At 39.6% G+C, this 19,039-nt stretch overlaps 1 protein-coding gene across 2 annotated transcripts in view; it reads right to left on the bottom strand.

The window, feature by feature from the left end:
- cntn4 (contactin 4) overlaps positions 1-19,039 on the bottom strand; it is a 246,126-nt gene that overhangs the window by 18,725 nt on the left and 208,362 nt on the right. Inside the window, exons 12-14 of one of the 2 annotated variants that reach the window (XM_008410160.2) lie at positions 17,098-17,225; positions 3,439-3,614; positions 1,128-1,248 (exon numbers count right to left, since the gene is read on the bottom strand). In XM_008410160.2, the coding sequence (XP_008408382.1) occupies positions 1,128-1,248; positions 3,439-3,614; positions 17,098-17,225 (425 nt within the window). The remainder of the gene's footprint in view (positions 1-1,127; positions 1,249-3,438; positions 3,615-17,097; positions 17,226-19,039) is intronic. The other variant, XM_017304953.1, reaches the window with a different exon arrangement.

The raw sequence follows: 19,039 nt of genomic DNA, 5'->3' as shown, positions 1-19,039 counted from the left end.
TGCCAATACTTTACTTCTTTATTAGTGGATAAACCATGCATAATTAAACTATTTAACAAAGTCTGAATGTGGTTAAAAGGGCAGCAATATGTGCTGTATAAATGTTTTTGATGAAGGAAGAACATTGTAACATGATGTAAAATCAACAAAAGTTGATTTTACATAATACAATGAATTATATTATTATATCATTTATTGTGAATAATTTCTTATCATTAGTAGAGTTTTGAATAATCGTTGCCACAATGAATTGCAATTAATAGTGTCCTGCCCCCTTTCTCCACCTCCTCCCCGCTAAAAACTGTCCGTATTGTCAGGGTTGTTAGTTTTACCATTTTCTCCACTGTTTGTTCAACAAAAGCATCAATACATATCAATAAAATTGACCACTCAGTCTACCTGTAGAAATCACACTTCATGTGACTGGTGTCCTAAAAAGGCATTATTAGAAATGAGAATGCTTTATTTACCACAATTTAAAAATAGTGCTACAGTTCTTATAGAATTATAGTTGCTTTGACATGCTCCCTGCATTTCCATCAGCCATAAATCTGCACAAATTGAAATTATGAAAATAATATTGCTCAAAGGAGTCAGGTGATCAACAGCCGGGTGTTACTACTGGTGGAAAAGATAAAGAACACGACGGGGACTTGTAGGAGGATGACGGTTTGTTTTAGTATTTTCAATGCGCAGCTGGCTCCACCAGAACTCTCATCATAAAAACTTTATGAGAGTTCTGGTTCATAAAAGTTCATAAAAACTGTGTGATGATTTCCCCAAACTATGATTTTGGGGAAACTATGATTTCCCCAAAATGCCACATACAGAGTTGCTCCCAAGTAGGCGGGGCTTGTCGCTCCAACGTCTGAATAAAATGCCGACGTCTCCTCTGATTGGCTGGTAGACGATGAGCACTAGCTCCATGGATGAATTATGAATATATCTACTATAACTGTTTACATCCATCCCTGCCATGATTTGTAATGACTTATCACATGAACAAGTTTATTCATTCATTTTAATTAAATTTCTTAATTAAGTTTCCTAAAAAAAAGATATAATAAATACTCAACAGTTCAGCCAAATACTGTGATACAATTTAAAGTCCGTATTCCTCAACTTACCTCGGACAACCAGGTCCACCGCTATGGAGATGCTGTCCACCTTTGTCTGCACAGCGCATGTGTACTTCCCTGCATGCCCCAGCTGGATGTTCCGAATCATAATGTCCCCCGCCGAGTGCTGCTGTCATTCAGCGCACACACAAAAAGCAGACAGACCTTCATAAGCATGACTGTAACCCTGCAGCTACTGGAATTAAACAAAAATACAACAACAACAAAACAACAACCCCTGACACCATCGGTCTCAGGAAGAAAGCTCATTTTCATACGTGTGTGTTCTGAAAAATAAATCCATAAGTCCACACACAGTCTCCCCTCTTACTTTCCAAATGGGACATGGGAGTGCCGCTCTGTGCATTTACTTCATCTGCGTAATTACAGAAATGCACTTCCTCTAGGAGTCTTATTTGGACTGTAGAATGTTATATGAGCAGCCTAATGGCTGGTCTGCTACTTAGTCCTTTAAGAGAGCCTTTCATTCTGTCTCTAATTACTATTCCCACTCCTACATTATCATTTCATCAGAGTGGAGCTGAGCAGGTTGAGTAATAAATAGAAGATGGCTGAAAGCTGTGGCACAATGATGGTGGGAATTCAGAGGAGTGGCCAAGGGCTTAATCAATGTAAGTGGAGATGAAGAGCCATTTATTAAGGTGCCGAGACTTTAAATCACGCTCCAAGAAACCTAAAATTATTACAGAAACTAAAAAGCAAGGCGAAAGTGTTTTTAATTTTTCTTTCTTTATTTCTCATGCTGGTCGTAGATAAAGAAACCTTGAACTTATTTGTTGCATAAAGAAAAGAAAATGCATGTTTAGGTGAGCAGTGAGTTGGAGACCTTTTTGAAGTGTCCACTGGCAACCTGCGAGTGTTTGCAGGGTGAGTATGTAAATTTCATTTTAAAATTAGCCAGAGGCAGCAATTTTCTGTCCATAAATAATATACTTGATACAAACATTCCCTCTGCACTGCAGCTGAATTTATTACGGTCCTGCTAAAGGAAGCAGTGAATGGACCAATGAATCTTCGGAGTCACCTCTCAACCTTTATTCATTGAAGTCTCTGAAAGCAGCTGGAAAAAAAAATAAATCAATATATTTTATGTCCTAGGCTTCTGTCAGAGCACAGGGGAGCCAATAAAATGAGGATTCTTCCAGAAACCTCAGGGAGCTTTGTGTTCTTGATTAGCACTTTATCTAACAAACAGTGGGGAGATGCTAGCTAGCATCCCTCCTAGTAGGGGGAAAAACTATCTATAGCATGGAGGAATGCAGACATGTGGGAACAGAACTTTGTAGGGAGGGGAAAGGAAGACTTCTTTCTCTATCAACACTCGCTGGGTTACTGAATGTAAATTCAGTCCAAAATGAACCAACAATAATGTAGAGAAATGGTATGGTCCAGCTGATGTGGCTAGCTGATAAAGGAGCTACGGTGGCTAATAAGGGTCAATATCAAATATCCTCACCAACAAATTAATACCTTTATGTCCTGTACTCCTGACATAATATGTCTACCAAATGCCTCTTGGTAGCTACGGGAATAATAAAGATAATGTAAAAGATACACTGTTGACCAATATGAACAATTTCTGGTGGGAGTTTTTTATGCTGTAGTAAAAACTTCCACCAGTGCTACAGTGTTAATGCTAGCTTTTTTTTAAATCACTCACTTTGGAGTTTTCTAGCATTGTTGACCTGTTTAAGGAAACTTAACAGCATCTGAACCAGATTTAAGTCTAGGCTTTGACTAAGCCACTTTAGAACCTTACTTTGTTTCTTTTTTGGATCATTGTCCTACTGCATTACCACAGTAAACAGGAGCTTAAGTTATTTGTGATAATAAGATAATAATAATAATAATTCTTTCTTAAAAGTAGGGATGGACATTTATTGTATTTTTTATCAATTATTGTGATAAATTTCTTATCATGATATGAGATTTCAGTTATTGTTGTTATGATAAAATTCCAATTAAAAGCCAAAACTGTTCTTAGGATTGATAGTTTTACTGTTTTTCCATTGCTTATTTAACAAATCATCAATAAATACCAATACAGTTTCAGTGTGCAGGTTAGTGGTACAAGTCACGCTTCTTTATGTGACTAGCGTCAAAGAAGCACATTACCAATAGGAATATTTTTCAAGGAAACTATTTGTGTGTGTGTGACACAGTCACAGTCATAAAAAAGATCTAATAAATATTTATTATCACCACTTTTATCGTTTTTACAGTAGCACCGTCAAATATCGTGATACAGCCTGAAGTCCAACTGCCCACTCAAACGCTCACAGACAAATTGTGGACTTACGCCGCCGACTTTTTCAAAGTATCCGCCGTTGCTCCCGAAGTGGATGAGCTGCTCGTTGAAGAACCAGGTGAACTTGAGCTCCAGAGACGGGTCGTGGCTCACCTGACAGGGCAGGACCACGCTCTCCCCGACGGTGATGTCCAGCGTTGTGGGCTGCGTGGTGATGATGGTCGGCTCTGAAACACACAGTCAGGCGTGTTTTATCAAACCTCTCCATTTCCTTTTTTATCTTTTTCTTTTTTTGCACAGCGGTGACGGAGACAGTCGAGCCACTCCATCATTCTTATGGATGTGTCAGACTCAGTTCATAGAGGGATACACAGGAAGGAGCGCACCGCAAAACTCAGACTGCACGGCTACAATAAGCAGAATGAGTTTCAGCCCGGGCTCGTCTCTGTCGGGACTCTGAGAAGTGTCGTTCCTAAATCTGGGAAATGGCCATGTGTCACTGTCAGCCTCAGCCTGGAACTGTCCTCCACTGGCTGCGAATTCCCTGAACACGCCGCAAAGGAAAAGCAGTAAACAGCAATCCCTCTAATCTCCACTGCTCTGCTTCTAGGCCTGCAGTAGCACAACGTTTCCAACACTTGGGAATAAAGCATGTTTCCCTTATCTGCACTTGTCTCTGAGCAGCGGAAGAGGAGTTTGTGAAGACATGAGAGAGGTGAGATGAGAAGGTGAATCTTTGTTCTTTGGAGTGCGCGGCACCTGTCTCCCTCTTGGGGGTGCTGTGATTACTTGCTGGAAATTGCGAGTCTGAGCACACAGGCATGTGGAGTAAATCAACCGTGGCGAATGACTCTGGTGTGGAAAGTGCCGGCAGTGCGCGTCTCATTCAGCGTGGATGCGACACCTTCTGTCTGGTGGCTCCTTCTCTCACACACGTTTTTAATGTGATTCATCCCGGTAGACAAAATACCATCAACATGCAGCTTTTGTAGCCCACGCAATAAAATCGTCACCAAGAGGTACGCTGCTCCGTTAGAAGGACATAGTGGATGATGGAGCTACAGCTAAAGTGGTGTAGTACCATAAAAAGATAAATTCAAGGCTTCTGTGTAAACTATTGTCTGCCTTTGTTGTGAAAGCTGGGTACGTCCTGTAGAATAAGAACTCAAGAAACAAAAAGAAGTAAAAGAAACTGAAAAGATAACGAGCACATTTATTTTAGAAGAATGTGTCACAATCGTTTTTGGAGATTTTACCTTGAAATGATGTGAGGGAAAGAAAAGCAAAGGAACCACAAGGATGGAGAAGTGTCTGAAAGGCTAATGGCTAACAGCTAGCAAGTCAAAAAGTCAACCCCTCTATTTATAACACCTCCCAAAAGTGATTTCTAAAAAATATATATCTTCTCTTTCAGAGGTCACCTAGTTATTAAGCTTGTTTGCAAGTTAACACACAAACAGGTCAGGAAGAAAGTCGTGATTTCAGGAAGAAATCACGACTCACACAAATCACAAGATGTTCAGAAAAATGCTCTGAACATCTTTCAGAGCTCTGTTGAATCTGCTTACCATGAAAACCTAGATATGTTTCAATGGGAAATATTTTACAAAGAATGACTAAGAATTAAAGGAATATCCTTATTTAAGAAGCAAGATTTTTTTGTAAAAAAGTTGCCAACTGTTTCTTGTACTAAAGTACAAAAGTATATAGAAACTGAATGTATTAAACCTAAGGCTGAATGATATGGAACAAAAAATATCACAATATAAGGTTTCATATCAGTCAATATCGCTTATTATTTATATATAATTAATATACTGTTAATTACATATATAATTATTATTATCACAGAATGCTGTGTGGTTTTGTTTTAAATATCTGGAATACCACCAATCTGGTCATGTGTATTTTCACTCTGTGTCTTAGTTGATGCCATCAACCTTGCTTAGCTGACCTTGAGAAATGAATCAGCTAAAGCCTCTCCTCTGCCTACATCCCCCAGAATGCTGTGCGGTTCTGGATTTGAGTTCTATTGGACGTATTTTCTACTGATATTGATCATGTGTCCATCCCAATAATTTATTGATTTATTGTCCAGCTCAAATTAAACCTTAAAACAAAATTTATTTTTTAATAACTGAAAAATCTAAAGATTTCTTCAGTAGGCATTACAAGAACGAGCAGCTTCAGTTTAAAGAGTCATATTGTGCTGGACCAAAAGCAAAATAAGACACTTGGAGTTGTGAAGGTTGCTGCTCCCTGACATGGCGGCACGCAGTGTCATGCTGTGGTGATGCTCCTCTTCAGCAGGACAGTCAAGCAGGTAGAGAGTTAACAGGAAGATTGATGGAGGTAAAAGAAGGATAATCCTGTAAGAAAAGCTGGGGCAGACGTTCACGTTGCAATAGGTTAGATCAAAGCACATTTGTGTGTTAGAAAGTTGCTAAGAAGAAATAAAATAGTCCAGGCCTACTATAAATCTAATTGGGAATCTGTGGCAAGACTTAAAAGATTGATCTAATCTTGAAGCAATTTTGCCAAGTGACAAAGCTGGAGACGTACACTAAGAACCCCATCAGTGGTGACTTCAGTAAAAATATTAACTCTGGCTTTATTTACAACAACAAAAATAAACCATGTATGATTCTCCTTTCACTTGTCTAGTCGTTTGCTAATTTGTTTTATCCTATCACATAAAATCACAAACAACTACACTGAAGTTTCTGGTTTTAACACAATGTAAAAAACTTTAGGACACTTTCACAGTGCTACTTGAAAACACTGAATACCAAGTATGTTAATAGCCTGGTATAATACCTTGTTCATAACACTGACTCTTTCCATGTTGACTTCCAAAGTGTGTATTCTTTAACAACCTCCAGGGATTCACTCTGACAACGACAGTAGAAATTCCCCTGCTTATTATCCTTCACCGTCATCATTGTGGCATGTTACATGCACAACCCAGGCTGGTTGCCGGAGCTCAAGCTAGGCTGATGAGCGTAATTTGATTCATTCCTGTCTTGTATAATGCCTTGTTACCTGCTGCCACTGTAAACGAGGGGATAGCGACCCATTCACTTAGCAGGGTCAGGACCGGGCAGGACAGAGGGGCGTTAATGCACTGTGACAGACTGGGTGGCACCTGAGGACAGTGCTAAGGCGGGTCAAACACAGGCTGCCACATTTCACCTGACCAGTCCTAGACTAACCACAATCTGATCCAACTATAGAGACATTATTTCTTTGTAAGCACAGCAGATGCAACTTGACTGCAGCAAGAGCCAGTCGGCCTTTAAACTCTCTCTGTTGTCTTGCTGTTTTAAGATTAGCTGGCATGTTGTCAGCGTAGTACAACTGTTTGATAAAATAAGTTATTCTACCAAATTAGCATTAGAGAATTAGATGAGTCTTAATGACCCATAAACATTAAGCTCAGGTGAGTTGATAAAAGACAAAAGAAAATGGTCCACAGGTCAGACAGTGCTTAGTAGCAATATTAAAGCATGCAACATTTTGGAAATTAAACAGTGTGTATTAAAAGTACGTTAAATTCAAATGAATCAATAGCTCTAATGTTAGCATTACTGTCACAAACAGTTCTACATGTAAGACATTTTGGAGAAGTTTGTTGTGCTGTACTTCGTAAAATCACTCCTTGTTTCACATTTTCTCACCTAGCTAGCCCAGGTAGCTAGCATTAGTGCTAGAAGCAGTTCTCAAAGACACTTGACTATCCAGTGGTAACGTGTAAAAGCAATGAAAACACAACTGGGCAATGAAGAATTGAGTTCCAGGGCAGTATTTCACAAAAAACAAAGTATTTATTAAGTACGGAAGAGTTATGCTGCCTGAGAAAGGAAACAATTCAGAAGCAGCATCTTCTTATAATGAGAAAATTTCTCAACAAGATATAAAAATATTTTCCCTTAACAGACTAATATGAATTACTAGGTACAGTATATATTACTTGCTTCTTTGTGTGCTTTGGAGTTTTTGTGCTGATGAATGTTTTTGTGAAGCTATCAAAGCTGGTAGCTCTTGAATTGCTACAAAATAAAGCTGAATTTCCTCTCTCAGTCCACTGGCTGCAATGTTCACACCTTGAGATGCCATGAGACCTAAATCCTGAACATCATGGCATGGAGTGTATCCCAGTTTTCCATGTCTGGCATATAACCATTCATTTTAGCTTTTAAACTGRTTCTATTGATCCTGTGTCCAGACAGAGGGATAATCAGTAGCCCAGCATCATGACCTGTTTGTTCTGAAGACCATCAGCTTCCACTTCATCTTCCTAACATGGCGCCTCCTCACCCTGACTCTCATACTGACAGGAGGAACCACAGAGCTCTGTTAGGTTAAAGCACATCTTCTGAAGTTGGGATATTTTTCCTCCAACAGGTTCCAGAGGAATCACCTCAAGCAAGGTGTTGGACTGGATTTTATTTCACTGTCATTTGTGAATGTTAGAGCCTCATTTTCAATAGTGGAGCTATAAAGGCGCACTCACTGCTGCACAGTGAACCCATTGATATTTTTACAGCAGACAGCCGCTCCCCTCTCTTGCAAGTAATGCGTACCCCCGTCAAATCTTTTAGGGGTACGCAGTACCCTGCCGTACCCCCTTACTTTCACCCCTGCCTATAAACCTACATTTCAAGCTGTTCCCTCATGATATCCAAGCTGAATATACCTCTGTCAGGAGTCAGGCAGAAAATCCCATTTTTGCTTCAAGAGTTCTGAACAATAACCAAATAGAAGGTATTGATGTTGATACAAACAGCTGACAAACTTATTTGGTGAAGGAGACTGGATTCAAACCAATGCATAACATGACAAAGCTCTAAAGCGGAAGACCCTAGTCGCGCTTGATGTTTACATGAATAAGATGCGGCTTGAATCAGAGCTCGGTGTTATTCTAAAGCTGATGACTTTCTGAAACTGGCTCACAGTGGGTACGCTCAAAGAAACGACTGAACAATAAATAAGGATTGAACGGCAAACAGTGCCAGCTAACTGTTACGTAGTGACTCCTAGCTCCATATTGAGATGCACTGACAGGCCTCATGTGGGCCGTTTCACCACAATGCCTTATGAATAATAATCCTCTGTTCTAATAGACTGCAGTTGCAGTTGTGATGCATTACTCTTATGGGCAACCACAGCATGTACAGTGACTCAGAAAATGTATTTACACACCTAGAGTTGCATTCCCCATTTTGTCACACTGTGTGTTTTACTGTGATTTTCAGGAATAAACCAACACAAAGTGATGTGAAGAAAAAGGTGCATGGGAAAAAAGGGGGACATTTTACAACTAACGTCTAAAAAGTGTCTTATGCATTTGTATTCCGCTTCACTAACTCCATTCAGGTCTTTGGGGTATGTCTTCATCAGTTCTGCACTGATAAAGTCATTTTGACTGGATGGTGAGACTCAATGAACGTTCATGTTGTTGTTGCGCAACGTCCCCCGCCCCCTTCTCTCTCTACTTCCCCTTCTGAGAGGAAGGAGATGTGCTACCAGCTCTCCGCCTAATGGGTGAATTGAGTTTCCTAAATCTGCTGGGATTTACCCTGTCCAGACCTGAAGTAAACTGTTTAAACTGGTGTCGAGAAAGACTGGCCTGGTTTCTGACGACCTTCATCCAGATGTCCCACCCTTCTTCACCCTGGAGAAAATCTCCAGGGTGAAGATTTTCTAGTTCCACAAGGAACATCTGTTAACGGTCACTCCTCTTTATTACAACTTGCACTTGTGACTGAACCAGGTTGGTTTTAGTGACTTGGGCGACTCCCAAGAATGTCATAGCTACCGTATTTTCCGCACTGTAAGGCGCACCTAAAAACCTTCAATTTCCTCAAAAGCCGACAGTGCGCCTTATAATCCGGTGTGCCTTATACATATATGGACCAATATTGAACCACAACAGGTCTAGCAACTACGGTAAGCCGCCGCCAACTTAATTTTCCCCCGTAGAAGAAGCGCGCGGTGCATGCTGGGATAGTTGTCAGAACGCTGCTTTGTTAATAAAGTTTGACTGACCTATCTATCTATCGACAGTCTAGAATCAGGTGGTCTGCAGGTCATTTAGCACCACGTTCTCCACGAACATGCTGTGCGCGAACGGAGAAGGGTGACCATCGTCTGGCCACGCCCCGGCCCAGTCGCGGAAGGCTCTCCTCTCTGACCAGAGTAGGACTGTTTTTTTTAACATTCTTTATGCCAACAAAGTGGCTTTAGACATTCATCCGGGATGCTTCAACTAGGGTTACCAAGGGACCAGCCCTTATACATTTAAAGCCAGGGGGCGGGGGAAGAGAGTCAGAGACTGCGACGGCAGCGTGTCGGTTGGTCTGTGTTACCCAGAAAGCAGTTGGGCACAATTTCGCAACACCAAAACCATGAGTGATACAATATCTGGGGCAGACCAGTGGTGGGAAGTAATTTTTGTGTATCTGTACTTTACTTAAGTACATTTAATAATGGATACTTTCTACTTTTACTCCACTACATTTTACAGTAAGTATCTGTACTTTCAACTTCACTACATTTCTACAAAACTGTCGAGTACTCGCAGTGGCGCAACTACACATTATTCAGGTGGATGCGAAAACATCCGCTTCGAAAAGACCCCCCCTGAGGGAAGGAAAGTCAGGGTTAAGGAGCGACGCTCACTCACTCGCCCCCCCCCCCTGAATCAGAGCCTGTCTGAAAGACTAACAAAAAGACTAACTTTCTGTTAGTCTTTCAATTAACAGAAACACTACTTCTGTTAATTGTGATTTGTTCCCTACAGTTAATAATAACATGCCATGTAAAATTAGAATATTACAACAAACCAATAAAAAAATTATTTAATACAGAAATGTAGCCTAAATGAAAAGTATGATATTTAAATGCTGTCAATTTCCAAAAGGTTCTTTATTAGAGGACATCTGAACTACTTTGTGGAATGTAGTTTTGCAACAAAACTCCTCTTTAAATTTATCTTTCTGAGTTCACTGTTCTCCATCGTATTCTCTAACAAACCTTTAGAACATTTGTATTTTTATCACAGAATCCACATAAAATGTTTTGAAGTTTGTGCTCAACGCATGGCAAAATGGGAAAAGGCCCCGTAGTTTCCTCCTACTGGGAAAGTGGTTTGAAGTCATAAGAATGGAATGACTAGAGCATGGCCAAGTCAAAGGCCACGATGGGCTGCTAAGTCTTTTAAACTAACACTCATGCTATCGTATCCAGGTTGAAGACAAACTAAAAGTTGTGCAAACAAAAAATGTTTCACTGACAAGTTAAAAGCTTTTTCTTCAAAGGTTCAGCTGCATCTGACAGCAGAGTGGAGACTGAAGTTCAAAACATCTATTTTAAGGTAATCCACTGCAATAATTTGGCATCACCTTGGTGACAACAGAGACTTACATTCCTTGGTGTTATCATTTCATCACTAAGCAAAAATGTGAATATTAGAAGAAAAATAAGGCATTCAGGTTTTAATTTCCCTCGTTTAGTCTGCAGTCCAGTGCAATACATGCTCACCTGTTTCTGATCCCCACTCGTTTTCTCCAAATGCAATCAAGCGACTTCTCAGGGAGAGATTTTACTAGAAAAAGACTCTTGTCTTCAACACTGCTCTGCAGATAGATACAAGAACCGTCCTGTACTGTAGTCACTGAGTGTTCAGTGACACATCTGTACCAACCTGCTGGTGATTACTGACAGATGGCTGCTCATTATTTTTCTATGTGGCTGTCAGGAATCCCACATCGCATTAATTTCACATCGTTGCTGCCATTCAACATGGATGACAGGGTACGCTTGGAAGGCAAGAGCTCGAATTTAGTATTGAGCCGTTATCAAACGGCGAGGCGCTTGGGTTGTTTTTGTAATCCATGAAAAGGATCAGTGTGTAAACTAATCAAAGCATCTTCGGTCTGATGTCTTCAAGAAACAAAAAGGGAGCAAACAGCAACAAGCAGGGCCATTTCACCGGGAAACGTGTGTGTGTGCGTGGGTGTGTGTGTGCAACCCACAATTATAAAATTCACTTTGCACAAAATGAAGACTTTACTAAATTTAATTTCAAATGTGGCTAAGTTACAGCAAATGACACACACATGTTCTAATATGTACGTAAACCCTGTTAGTACGAATAAAAGGCCTTTAGCAAGACAGAGAGAAACTAACATGCTAATTGCAAGTTTCTATAGCTATTGACGAGCTTCTGTCCTAATTTTATTCAGATATTTGCACCGTCTTCTAGGATAAAATAGCATGAATTACTGTATGTAAAGTGAGTGGTTTTCTGTTATCTGCCCAACTTTGAAGGATAGTCTACAAACTTTCAGAAGGATTCAGCTTTAGTCTTTGGAGAAACCAAGAAACCTTCAAAAACTGTTTTGATGGGTGTTTTAAAGCATTGTCCTTTAGAAGAACTAACTGGGTCCAAGTTTCAACCATCTGACCCAAATCGTTATCCTCCAAAGAAAGCAAATTGGTTTGGACAACCAGGAGGAACCAAAGTATTATCCACATTCAAGGTCGGCAAAGTAATTTCTAAGATGCTGACCAAAACTGGTTTTGAAATGGACAGGCAGCGTATGCCAAGTTACAAAACTGAACAAAACCTCAACTCTATTAGGCTCAACTCTATTTTCTACAGCATAGCCATTGCTTTCATATTTGATCCAGTTTTCTCTACACTTTTGCCCATCTGTCTAAGTGATGCAGACTCTGAACTCAATGATGCTCAACAAGCCTCATTAGAGTAAAAGAAAACCAGAAGTGGATCCTATTGGTTAAGTAAACAATCAGAGTGTCCATTTCATCCAAGGCTTCAACAGTTCAAAAACAGTCTGTCTGGATTTATGTTTTCAGCATGCTGCGAACTGCCAGAGCAAACACATGCGGCACACTCCTAAACACACCATGACACAGAGAAAGACTGAAGACAGACGCCTGCCTGGTCAGAAACCTGATGATGAGCCACTGACCCACAGGAGCGTTTCCACAGTTTCCCTGGTGGTGAGAGCAGCACTATTTGAAGGTAATTGTCCATAAACTGATGAGAAATTAAAAATCTGACCTGATCATAGCACTGGATGATAAGGTAAACAAATACTCCTGAGAGGAGATCTTTCATGTGAATCATTTCTCTGCGGTTCAGATTCAAAAACCCCGTTTAAAACCTCATGGTGGTGCTGGAGGCAGCCGGCTTAAAAAAATACAAGAGTTTTGTGGAGCCATATAGCTGGTTAGAAAGCGATTAGATCTTTGAATACAGCTGGAACACAATGCAACAAGGACCTGATAGAGCGCGGAATATTCTCTAAAGTAAGTTGCAAACACAATGTGTCACGGCGCTTGCGGAGATTAATTGCCTTCATGGTCCAGAGGAGCGAACAGAAAACGATGCGATGCGATGCGATCTCACAACTTCTGAACTCCGTTGGCCATACGCGGTAATCGGCAGCCGTCCTAATTGCAACAGCTTCCGCTCTGCTGTGATCAAAATTCAGGGAGCGCATCCATAATCAAGAGCAATTAATCTGCTAATATCCCCCCAGTGTTGCGATAATGGCAACATTAACGGGGCTCATCTGCCCCGCCGCTGCTTTGCTAGGTGGCTGATTCACAACAAGAAGACACCGAACGCTATTTGACAGGTATTTCTTTTTTCCCCTCCCCTCCGGCGTTCATATCACCAAAGTCAATTTGAATAAACTACTGTCATCTCCCATAAGGGCTGATCCGACTACACAAATCCCCCCCCGCTAAACAGGTTTGCAATCCTCAATGAAGTGGCGCGTATAAATGACCTCGTCCCGTCTAGCAAACAATATGAGCGGTGACAGATCATATAAAGGAAACATTTGTACATCGGCAGCAGAAAGCGTCTTTAGCCTGCAGAAACGGGCGAGGCCATCAAATAAAAGACGCATTTTACAGGAGGAACGAGAGAATAAACGGGATGATAACAACAACGGCTGTCCACCTTTAGAAGAGGTGAGACAGAATGAACCGCTTTCACTCGCGTCTAAGGAAGGGCAAAGGAAAACAGCGAAAGTCTACAGCGTTTCATCAGAAATGTATACTTTGAAAGTTTGTACTAAAGAAAAATGGCACCATTTGTTTTTACCCCCCTTTACTCTGATTGCGATAACAACTTGTTTGTTAAAGGGGCTTACCTAACTAAGGAAAGGCAACATGAATTTTAAAGCGAGGCAACCAAAGGTCCCTTTGGTAATTAGTTGTGCACCAATTGCACTTTTCTGGCTGATCACCACCTTCAAAAAGTCGGATCTGCCGTACTCCAATTTTGGTTAATCTCAATTTATTTTGTCTGAAGCGTTGCTAAATATAGTGACAAAGCTGCTAACTTGGCAGCAATGGAGTGATTGTAGTTGGCTGTGAACTTGCAGATGTGACCTTCCAGTGTAGTGGAAGTAAGGTCAATATTTTTGACAATATTGTCAAAAATATTGTTTTTGACAATATTGTCAAAAATATTGTCAAAAATATTTTTGACAATTTGTTGGGGTATGTTGACTTCTATTATACGATCACAGAATTACAGAGAGCAGTTTGAGACGTCGATGTAACTAAAAAAGCCTGCTTTAAGTTCAATCCATTTGCTGTTTGCTGCTCTGTCACATAAACTCCAGAAACCGAAGTTGCACTTATACAGATCGATTTCTACACTGTTAACTCAATTGAGTAAAGGCTTGTGAAAATTTCTGTTGTTGGGCGTCCATGTAAATGAGCAGCATGAGCGCTCCCAACATCCCCAACTGCTGCTGACTTTTAAGCATTCATAATAGATGGATTTTACCTTTTATAATTCAACAGAAAATGGAAACATGCCTTGATAGTGATTTGCAGAAGAACACGCCAGTTGGGACTTATTTAAAATTCCATTATGTGATGTGTTCTTCAGTAAAAAGAGAACTAATGTAGAGATACAAAGTGGAATATTCTTCTTGGAGTTATTCATTTGGACAAATTATTATTTTTAAGTTTATTATTGTTTTGCTTGCTTGTAGGGAGAAGTCAATTAAAAACACCTTTTTATAGAAACGACGTGGATAATTGGAGAACTAAAAGTTCTGTTATAGCAGGCTACTGTGGTATTGACACTGCATTTCACAGGATTTTATAGACCGAAGAAGAAAGACTATTAAATGTACTGAACCTTGGAACAAAAATCATAAACCCCACAAGAAGAAAGCTCTGACTTTATATAGAAAAAAATAATTTTACTTCAGAGAATGATGGAAAGCTTACATCAATTTTAAGCATGTAGGCCAGGGATTTTTTATTTTTTAGGTATCATTTTAATGGATTTTTTTTCTTTGACTTTTGTATGTCCTTCCCCTAAAGATGGAGAATCAATAAGAGCTGGATGTTCAGGTGCAGTTATGCTCAGACATGTTCTCTCTCAGGTGGAGAATAAAAAAGAGGGGATTTGACAGAGTCTGTTTACAGGTTTATATCTACAACATGCAACCTGGTCACAAAACCCAAGAGATGAAAAGGCAAGTTTGATCACTCTGAAACATGCAAGACTTTGTTACAAAAGAAAATAGGTGGATCTCAATAAATCAGAACATCAGTTAGGTTAATTTATTTTAGCAATTATATTCACAAACAGAAACTTGTCTATCATGAATTTATTAAATACAGGATGGTGTATATCAAAGGTATATTTCTAAACAGCTTTGAGCGAATGAAAATCTAAGATTCACTTTCTCAATAAATACCATAGACCTCTTCTTTATATGTTTATATGTTCAAAGTATTAGACAAAATTAATAGTGTTTTAAATAAGAAAATTCGGCTCTAAATTATATTCATGGTTCAATCAGCGTAATCTCTTATATAGGATATTTCTATTAAAACACAATACACTAAGTTGAATTAAAATAATTTAGCTTGTAGTTCTCTATAATTTAAAACACAGCTAGTTTTTCTGTGACCTGATCAGGCACCACGAGGGGGTTGAAAACTCTCCACATAAGAGTCTTTGTGTGTTTAACCCTTGGCTGAGCTGATAGGGTTTTTAACAGCTGGAGTTGTAAAAACAATCTGATTTGTCGCCAGAGTAGAGCTTCCTCTCGGGACAGGGTCATAAAAAACATCACCCCACTCAAAAGAAAATGACGCTACTTTGATCTTAAAAAACAAGCTTTTACTGGAACATGGTCAACTAGATTTAAATGAACTTAGCTAAGGACATTCCCCTAATTTGAATACAGCAGAGAAGGAAAACACGCCCTTCCTTTAAAAGTATAGGACCCGGAACTTTAACTTCAGATCGCTCCGGGGTTACCCGTGATGCTGCCTCCGAGGAACGGTGCGTCGGTAAAATGCTTCCCCGCAAGTTTGTCTTTGTGTGTCGTAAATATTAAGTGTAATATTTACCTTACTACACGTAAGGTAAATATTGGATTGGATTCTGGTTTGTGATTTTATTATGAGTTATGTCAGCTTCATTAGTTTGTTCATCTAATAAATGTTGTTATAATTGTAAGCGTTTGTCTTTGTGGCTCAGCTGATACAATGATGTCATCGAGGAATCTGGGCAGAAGAGAGAATAAAAACGAGTAAAAAGATTAAAATTAATAGTATAAATATTAAATGGTTATTTTAACAGAAGGTTTCTGTATTTAAAATCCTCTCTGTTGGTCTTATGTAATTCAAGTCTTGAGTTTTTTTCAACCTAAGTTTTCAAAAATGATTACAAATAAATGCTTTAAATAAATCCTTCTGTGATCTTGGAGAATAAATTCAACACATAAAAACTTCACTTATAAATCAAATTAATAAAATTCTTAAACGTTTTCATGACATTGTAAATTATTGAACGCCATTATCGCCAAGCAGTTTCCTCGTGAAAATCTATACAAAAACCTTTCTGAATGTGAAAGCCTGGTCTTTCCTCCTCGAGGCCAATATACTGAAGATCAATAATTCCATAAATCTACACAAGCCTGCCAACAAGGAAGGTCAACACAGAAGAAATAACAATAACACAAGTGAACCGTGCAAATAGGGTCACAGTGAGGGTACAGTTCAGCGAATAAGTCAGCAAGTCCCCCAGGAAGCCGAGGAGGCGAGAACACCTTCCCCCTGTGGAAATAGGACATGAAAAACAGCCACGTGCACCGAATAAAACCGCCCAACGCGCTGCACTCTATACCCGGCTCACATTCATTTTTAATGAAGTGTAATAAGTCATAACACTGGAGCAGAAATGCAATCCACCGCCCAGATGATCAAACGGCACAAGGACTTCGTCACACCGCATATCCTCTGACAGAGCCAGAGGCGCCGAGGCAGGGAGCTGAACCGCTTCAGCATCTCCACAAACACAAACAGCAGCCGATGCGTCTGTGTCTCACCCGGTAACGACGACACGGAGGTGCAGGAGAGAAAGAAAGAAAAAAAAAAGTCCTTCTCCCTGCGTGCTTTATCAGAGGGCAGCGACTGGATGCTTCGTTCTGCTCTGGTCATTTTTTATTTATGCTTTCAAACACTTTGGTTTAGTTTTTCAAACAGCTGAAACGGAACATGGTGCGGGTCCACTCGCTGCCAAAAGCTAAGAAAACATTCATTTCAAACACGTGTCTTCTCCTTGGCAGGGTCAGGGTCTCTGCTGAACGGGCTGAAAAAGAGAGACGGTGATCAAATGGAGGGACATGGAAATACCTTTTACTGTAACACTTCCTGTGCTGCTCGCCACTCCAAACTGGTTTCTTGCAACGCAGGTGTAGAGGCCGGCGTCCAGTTTGGTGACGTTCCATATCCGAAGGCTGCCATTGTCCAGGATGGAGACCCTGTGGTTAAAAAAGAGAATATTAGTACTACATTAATGTTATTTATCTTGGTAAGATTTCTGCTTGAGATTAAAATTACTTTTTCCATACACTAAAACACTGCAAATCATTGACAAACTATTGCCGCAGTGAAACATCATGATGGTTTTCAGGACAGAAAAACTGGTCAGTTATATTTTTTAAAGCTAAAACAGAGAAAAACCAGAGAAGAGCAGCAGGAACATCAAAAATATTGACCAGTGTTTTTCATAAACACATATACAGCTACATATACACATGTAGCTGCAGCCAATATCTCCACCACTTTGTTTTAGATCAGATCAGTTTCAGAAAAGTTTTCATCCACATGAACTTGCACAAAAGTTCATGTGGATGAAACTTTAAAGTTGTTTTTTAACATGCTAAACCCACAAGGGCAGTGTTAGCACAAAGCTAAAACCTGTCAGCCAATCAAATTGCTTCAAAACAACCATGACTTCCTGTTAGGAGTTAAACATGGTGCTAGGAGGTTCAGATGTATAACTTGAACTACTTTAAATAGTGTGTTAGAATATAAAGTTAATAAAACACAAGATGAATCATGTCATGTAAGTACGTGGATATGTTGGAGCGTTATTTGTCAAAGACTGTAATGTGTGTGACCCTAAATCTCTGTTTTCCCGTGAACACGCAAACACAAAACTAATATGGATAAAAACATTTCCATGGTAACCGGTTTGGAAAATGCCACATTCATTTGTGCATTACTATAGAAAAACAAACTGCATATTCAAATATAGGGAAATACCATGACAGCACAGGGTTCACCACCTGTGGCGTTTTCACATACAGTATAAAACAACAAGATATGAACTTTTTTCATGACATAACATGTCATGAACATGAATAAGCCTTCATGAATATTCATGACTGTTGTCATAAAGCTTCATTTGGTAAATTATGACACTTTTAATAGAAAGTTGACATTATTCAAAATGTCTTTGTTATGACAACTTGACATTAACCAAGAAATCATTACTGTTTAAACTTTACCTTTACTAACATAAAGTTACCTAATTTTTAAAGAACAATCAGTAATACTTTTATAACAAATTTATATCAGTAATGATTTCTTGGTTAATGTCAAGTTGTCTTAAAGACATTTTGAATAATTTCAACTTTCTATTAAAAGTGTCATAATTTACCAAATGAAGCTTTATGACAACAGTCAAAAATATTCATGAAGGCTTATTCATGTTCATGACATGTTATGTCATGTTTATGACAGTGGCATGTCAGTCTTATTCACCCCCCTTCAAATAAAGTGTTACCGAACTTTGATTAGGAACTGTTCCGATACCCGAGATTGGATCAGGACCAACAATTGTCATAACGTTCAGAAATTTGAAGCAGCTTGCGGCAAAAACACAATACGCAAGATACTATATGTTTCAGGTTTTTAATTCATTTCTACTTTTTCTCAGATGCAGAATATAAAATACAGCCTCGCATTTTCAGGGCTGATTAATTCAGCACGTAGCTCCGAGATATCTGGGACAAAAGTGGCTTCCTGCCCTTTATGCAATGACCACAAATGCTTCAAAGAAGGTCAAAAGGCCTCAACAAAAGTTGACATTTTCAAAATAACATGCAGGAGTGGAAAATGTGCCCTTGAAAGCAAGGTACTGTGGGAAATCAAGGGTGGACCACCTCATCAAAGCACGTTGAATTTTAATTATCTGAAATGCTCTGCTGATTCTGCAAGCTGTAAACATAAAACGTCCTCAGCCTGATTGTGCGGGGGGGGGGCTTGTGTGGAGGGGAATGATGTGAGG

Source organism: Poecilia reticulata, linkage group LG5 (assembly GCF_000633615.1).
Source record: "Poecilia reticulata strain Guanapo linkage group LG5, Guppy_female_1.0+MT, whole genome shotgun sequence".
Classification (NCBI taxonomy): domain Eukaryota; kingdom Metazoa; phylum Chordata; class Actinopteri; order Cyprinodontiformes; family Poeciliidae; genus Poecilia; species Poecilia reticulata.
Note: the sequence above shows the minus strand (reverse complement) of the source record. Positions and strands in the feature narration are given on the sequence as shown.